Source organism: Carex rostrata, chromosome 13 (genome assembly GCF_964058835.1).
Source record: "Carex rostrata chromosome 13, lpCarRost1.2, whole genome shotgun sequence".
Classification (NCBI taxonomy): Eukaryota; Viridiplantae; Streptophyta; class Magnoliopsida; order Poales; family Cyperaceae; genus Carex; species Carex rostrata.
This window is the reverse complement of record NC_135930.1, coordinates 3302349-3309501: the sequence shown is the minus strand read 5'-3', so window position 1 is coordinate 3309501 and position 7153 is coordinate 3302349. Positions and strand designations below refer to the sequence as shown.

General features: G+C 33.9%; 1 protein-coding gene across 1 annotated transcript; it reads left to right on the top strand.

The window, feature by feature from the left end:
- Positions 1 to 331: 331 nt before the first annotated feature.
- Positions 332 to 3816, top strand: LOC144564838 (wall-associated receptor kinase 2-like). The gene is made up of 3 exons (XM_078314452.1): positions 332 to 1235; positions 1461 to 1607; positions 2516 to 3816. The coding sequence occupies exons 1-3, from the start codon at positions 389 to 391 to the stop codon at positions 3751 to 3753; spliced, it is 2232 nt and encodes a 743-aa protein (XP_078170578.1). The 5' UTR covers positions 332 to 388; the 3' UTR covers positions 3754 to 3816.
- Positions 3817 to 7153: the final 3337 nt, after the last annotated feature.

Genomic DNA, 7153 nt, shown 5'->3' with positions numbered 1-7153 from the left:
TTTCTATTAATAAAAATTTCTGGTGGCTGCTTGTATAAAGGGGTAATCGTAAAAAAAATCATTTATATACCCTATTGGATAATCGAAAATTTCTTTTGGTTTTGATGCTTTTTGTAATTTGGGGCATAATTTACCCGTGTTTTTTATTTTATTTATTTATTTACGTTTTATAAAAAAAAAATCCACGTATCTTTAGTCGAGGAATCAATCCAAGTTACTAACTCGAGGAATCAATCCAAGCTGCTACTTTTTCTCGCTAGCTATGTTGACTCGGTCCCCGCTGAATTATTGGATCAATTATATATATGAATGTGCATATGTTTTATAAAGAGCCATTCATAAAAACTAGAAAAATTAGGAATTAATCATCACATGCACTGTCAGTATAATGCAGAGAGCAATGATCTCAATCCAACTTTTTCTTCTCCTCCTCCTGCAGTTCAAAAACATTGAATCTGCTAACACCATGATCGCTTTGCCCGGGTGCCCAGAGAGCTGTGAGGGAAGTGATATTCTTATCCCTTACCCTTTCGGCATTGGAATAGATTGCTCCCTGTCTCAAGAATTCAATATCAGATGCAACCAACGTGGTCCTTCCCATGGTTTATCTTTGATTAAGAATATAAACCTGCCCTTAGGCCAGGCACGTTCATCCCGCCTTGTAACTTCAACGTGCAGCGTAACAACATTAATATTTTATAGTGAAGAACCATTCCGGCTCAACACCGAGAAGAACAAATTTACAGTCATTGGGTGTAATACACTTGGCTATCTCAACCCCCGCCGGAAGAGTAATTCCTCAGTAGGATGCCTTTCTTCCTGTGATAGCCAAGATATACATAATGAGCTTGGATCCTGCTCTGGAATTGGTTGCTGCCAGACAGATATCCCCAAAGGAACTATTACCTTTTCTCCTACTTTTGATATGAGATTCGAAAATTCGGAGGGGCGTAACTATAGTCCTTGCAGCTATGCTATGGTGGTGGAGGAGGCTGAGTTCCAGATGCACCCCTACTACATCACCACTGACGCGTTGTTATTAGCACAAATGCCAATCGTGTTTGACTGGGCCATAGGAAACACAACGTGTGAAGACGCACAGACCAACAAATCATCCTATGCATGCAGAAGTGATCACAGTGTTTGTTTAAACTCAAACAGTAGTTCTGGTGGTTATCTCTGCAACTGCTCAATTGGTTATGAAGGCAATCCTTACCTTGATGGAGGCTGCCAAGGTCTCTCTGTCTCTCTCTGATTTTTTTTTTTTTTTTTTTGAAATGCTGCCAGCAGCTGCCAGGCCAGGCAATATATTGAAAAAAATATAAACAGTCTTTACATCATGTTAACAGCACACACACATCTCTCTCTCACTCCTGTTCTTGCAGTTGCTCTCCTTTTTATTTTTTTTATAATCTATCCGGTGGCTGCCACATCTACTCATTGTGGCATATTTCATGCAGATATTGATGAATGTGCCAACCAAAATCCATGCTCAAAGCCAGGAAAGTGTCACAATCTTCATGGAAATTATTCATGCAGTTGTCCTTTTGGTTGGCGTAATAATGATGACAAGCAAGGATGCCATCTCAACGTGGTATTAGTTATAGGTTCGTTATTTTCTTTTCAGGATAAATAACATCAATTAATCAAGTTTTGAATGTTTTTAGAAGTATACAAATAGGGAGTAATTAAGGATTAATTGCTTTTCAGAATAAATAAAAATACAGTTTGCTGAAACTAAAAGTTGCCTATATACTTAGCTTGAGGAGGCCAAATCTGATCAAAATAAAACCGTCCGACTCACACCAAACTTATAATTGTATCTATCCAAGCATCAAACAGAAATGCCCAGACAAAATCAAACATAAATCAGCATTAGCTTTAAAGTATTAGCATGATATTTCTTCCCCCGGCTCCTTTTTCGAGTTCAAAGTAGGAAAAAGGGAATATGTACCAAACCTTGCAAGGATGAACTTTTAGAAAACGGAATCCTACCATTTGGAGATTAAATTCTTACAGTTGTTGGGCACATATAGTTCGGCATTTGGAGATTGATACCTCTATAACCCTCTTGAGTCAAATAGGTTTGTAATGTTACTGGTAAAGAGAGACAGAGAGATGAGAAGAATTGTTTTTCATTCTTCTATTTCACAATCTTTACAGTTCCTTATATAAGGATGTCTACAAACAGCAGCTTAGCTCTAACAATCTCTAATTATGTCTGTTACAAGAGTAATCAATGTCTAACTAACTCTAAGAAGTTGTTACAGACTTACAGCAAAGTTAGTTACAACTGCTAATAAGTCTACTATTTACTATTTAATTAAAACACAGATTCCTACCATTTCGTTCCAAAAAGTAATGATCCAAATATATAAGATAATATAGTTGTATACTTGTATGTAGGTTATGCAAGGTTAAACTAAACATTAAACAATAAAAACATAGGAGGGAATTTTGATATGTTAATAAAAGAAAATGATTCAACATATATATGCTTTATTTGTGTACGCAGGTATGACGATCCTGCTGGGATTTGTTATTGCCTGTAGCATTATATTATTATATATTGCAATAGCCAAGCGTATCAACTTGTTTGAAGAAAAAAAACAGGAAAAGTTAAAAAAGAAGTTCTTTGATCAAAATCAGGGGTCGCTTCTCCAACAACTAATGGCTTCAAATGTAGATGCAACACAAAATACAAGAATTCTTACATTAAAAGAATTGGAAAAGGCAACAAACGGATTCGATAATGCACTCATTCTTGGTCGGGGAGGTTATGGATATGTTTATAAAGGTATTTTGTCAGATCAACGTGTTGTGGCTGTAAAAAGGTCCAAAATTGATGATCCGGCCAATGATCAGAGATCTGTTGCTCAACAGGCCACTGATCGGCAGGCCGAAATCAATCAGTTCATAAATGAAGTGGTCATTCTTTCACAAGTCAACCATAGGAACATTGTGAAACTCTATGGATGTTGCCTAGAAACCGAAGTTCCGTTGCTTGTTTATGAGTTCATTTCAAATGGAACACTTTTTAATCATCTCCATGTTGAGGATCATTGTTCCTTGACATGGAAACATCGGTTAAGAATTGCACTTGAGACTGCAGGAGCAATTTCCTATCTTCACTCATCTGCAGCATCTATATCAGTTTTGCACAGAGACATAAAATCAGCAAACATTCTATTGGATGATTATTTTACAGCAAAAGTGTCAGATTTTGGGATCTCAAAACCTGTCCAAATAGATCAAACTGGCATAGATACAATTATCCAAGGGACACTCGGGTATTTGGACCCGGAGTACCATACCACTGCCCGATTAACCCAGAAAAGTGATGTATTTAGCTTTGGTGTCATTCTAGCTGAATTGCTAACAAGAAAAAAGCCATTATTCTCCTCTAGGATGTTTGAAGGGGGTAATCTCATTGGATACTTTTGTGATGCTATGAAAGAGAACCGTCTTTTCGAGATTATAGATCCCCAAGTTATGAATGAGGAGAACAAAACAGAACTCGAAGCCGTTGCCAAGCTTGCAGAATTGTGCCTGAGATTAAAAGGAGAAGAAAGGCCAACAATGAAGAAAGTGGAGGTACAGCTTGAGGTCTTATGGCGGTCTGACCAACCGCAAAAACATCCTCTGACGTCTCAAAGTTTTGAGGTGAGGCGACGTAGGGCACATTACACCACTTTAGAAATTGAACAACCACAACCATCATCTATTTTTTTCACGGCAAAAGATGGCTTTTAATTCTAGTATATAATGGGAGTAACTATAATTTTTTTATTTGTAATGTGAGTTGCTTAATTATTACTTGATTAATGTTTAATGTACGTAGTTCTTTATCTTTTCTTATATTACTGAAGAAAGTATGTATTGTTCTTCAATCTTGATGTTTCGTCTTTGTATTACTATTGGTGTACTTATCTGTATAGCTAATGTAATTAATTTGAATACATAGTTTTGACAGTCAAAACTATATTGTAGTAATTTTCAAACTTTTATATTCTGAAATGCACCCAACCGACTTCTAGTTCCTGATTCATCAATCATAAACTATAAGCAATGTTACTACATTAATTCCTGTGATGCATCTGTAATAATTCATGCTTGGACGTTAACCCCACATTCAAACTCCAATAATTTAAGAGTACTAATACTTGGGCTTGTTTTCACTGTTCAAACAAAATAACACCGGCGTTGAGATGCCAGGTCCAATGCAAAATTTGGTAAAACCAGAAATCCTTGAAGGGAGAACCATAATCAATCAGGTGATGCATTTTACAAGAAAAAGTTGGGTTGTGTTCTTTTCTCCTCCTCCTTTGTCCAACCATTTGACCAAGTAAAAGTTTGCTACGGTCACTTCAATTCAGCTAGCTCACGATTAGATAGTGATGTTCCCCCTTTTTTTCACCGATTCCTTGCCTTCAAGGATAAATTGAGCGTTTTCATTTTGCATGTTTAAACCTGCTGTTTTCTCATTGTTCTGAATTTTTTTCTATTATGTAATTATTTATCATCATCGTCATCATTTTGGAAATACATGCATATTTAAGAAATCATTTTGGATGTATGGATAATTGATTTGTAGCTGGTTATAATTTCTAGGTCATACGCGTTAGTATAATTTCCAACATTTGGTATGGGTATTGATTTGGGTTTTGTTTAAAATAACATTGGTTTGCTGATACTGGCGTTTCTCATGGTTTTCTATTGGGCCGTGAGCCCACAATAAAGCTCATCTCTTCTAATAATTCTTTTATTGGGCCGTTAATTACATCAGACCAAAGAGTCCTAGAAGTAGGGCTCGCAAATAAATTTGTTTCTTGAAAATTGTTCGAGATTGATTCGAAAGAAGTTCGTAATTTGTTTGCTTGATTTTTATTTGATTTGTCAGGAGCAAGTTTAATATTGATTCAACTCGGTGTGTTTCTCTGCTCGTTCGTTGTAAGAAGAAGATGAAACTCATTTTATAACACTTTTACAGTTTCTATCTGTGTCCATTGTAAGAGAATAAAACTCGTTACAGGAAAAAGATGAAATTTTCATGGCTCATGATCTATGTGCGGATAAAAAAAAAACATTAACGAAAAACAATTGTCTGTACACTACTCACAGCACGAATGAGATGTTAATGAGCTAGCTAGCTAGCTCAGTTTGACTCGTGATTGTCTCAAATAAGTCGGGATCGACTCAACTCATTCACATGAATCAAGTTCAAACGTTATCTAGCTCGGTTTGGGAATAATATTTTGTGAATTAATTAACAATAATATTGCAACCTCTGCAAATAATTTTTTTTTTTTAAAGTTGGCGGCAAAAAACCACCATCAATTGAATTGATATATAAAAAAATTATTACAAACGCAAATAATATTGATATATGTTGCCTTCTTGTATTAATCTACCGTTTGCTTTCATTGGCAATTAAAGGATTGATCAGCACTAATTTCTTATTGCTCGTTGGCAACGGAAATATGGGTCTTTCATCAATTTGTAATTAATTAAATATTTAATTAGGAGAAGTTACATCCACAATCCATACTTTCTCCCTTGCTATATATGATTAAGAACATTTCCGTCTTGCCATTAACTGAGAGAAAATGAAAATCAAAGAAATAATTTGCATTATTTTACATCAAAATAAAATTTCCTTCAAATTTGGAAAAAACAATTAGGCGAATTTCATGTAAACCCCTTAAAAACCTCGAAATTACATAGTATCATATGATCACCCATCTAAATTTCAAAAACTCACAAATTTACCCATTTATATATATTATAATTCATTTTAAATTCATAAAATACCAATTTTTTCCTTTATTAAAAAAATGTAGCATGTTTAAAAAAAAATGTCAGTATTCTAATTGGAAGGTTTTCGAGGGCAAATGGGTAATTTTTCTACTTTTGTTCTTTACAAAGTGAAATCTAGGTGTGCTGGTGTAAGCGTTAGAAGTAGAAAAATTATTCATTTGCCCTAAAAAATTGACCAATTAGAGATTGACATTTTTTTTTTTGAAACATACTACATATTTTAATATTTTTAATAAAAGGCAAAGTGGATATTTTATAAATATAAAATAAGAGAAAAGAGAAAAGACAATAAAATGGGTAAATTTGTGAGTTTTTGAAATTTAGAAGGGTAAATATGATATTATGAACTTTTGAGGAGTAAATATGTAATTTCAATGTTTTTGAGGGGCATACATGAAATTGCCCCAAAGAATAAATAAGAACATACGGTTTCCTCATCTCTCTTTTTTTTAACCTTAGCATCCAGCAGCATCAAAAGTTTTTTTTTTTTTTCAGAGTTGAAATATATATTTGCTATCTATGATGAAATATGATCTTAGATAGCCTTTCAAATTTTTGATATTTACAAAGAATCCCTATATGATTGTACCATTTTAATTAAATAAACTTTCTCAATTATTTTGTTTCTTTTATCAGATGTACACTAACAAATAATATTCTAATAGCACACCCAAATTGCAATGACAAGCACAAAAACAGTTAGTTGCAACATAACACACACACACATATCTATATATAAAGAGAGAGAGAGAGGAGGAGGAGGGTTCAAATCAGGGGCAAAGCCAGTGTATTCGAGAGGATCTTGAAGTTTTATACAAATTTATATATTCGGTTCAACTTTGTTCTCCTCTGAAATTTTATTTGCCCCCTCTGGACTTTTGGTATTTAATTTAATGCTAAATTTAGGGAAGTTATGATAAATTTCTTGAATTCTAATTGATAATTAGAATCAGAAGTCAGAGCATTGAAAATTAGAAGTCAAAGTATTGAAAATTAGAAATTAAAGCATTATTTTTTATCTAATACCCAATTAGCTAATGGGTTTGAATCCGATTAACTATTCAAATCCGATTCGTTATTTTTTTGCCACTCCCTGACAAAAATTCTGGATCCGTCCCTGGTTCAAATGCCTCCATCATGCCTCTACTTTTAAAAGCTTTAACAACTCAAAATCTAAAACTTATGAATCAAAATAAAACTGTTAGATATGATGTACATCATCTTATCTATGCATGAGTAAAATATTATGACATTCCAACTTTATTTTGGTTGTTATCAAGAGATTATAAAAAATGTACAAATGTGAATAATTTTGAGACGTTGATTTTTCAACTTA

What these genes read in the sequence shown, in the direction of transcription:
- LOC144564838 (XM_078314452.1), top strand. Translation starts at nt 389, where the DNA reads ATGCAGAGAGCAATGATCTCAATCCAACTTTTTCTTCTCCTCCTCCTG. An exon ending in CCTTGATGGAGGCTGCCAAG is followed by an intron (nt 1,236 to 1,460) that starts GTCTCTCTGTCT and finishes TATTTCATGCAG; the next exon opens with ATATTGATGAATGTGCCAAC. An exon ending in CAACGTGGTATTAGTTATAG is followed by an intron (nt 1,608 to 2,515) that starts GTTCGTTATTTT and finishes TTGTGTACGCAG; the next exon opens with GTATGACGATCCTGCTGGGA.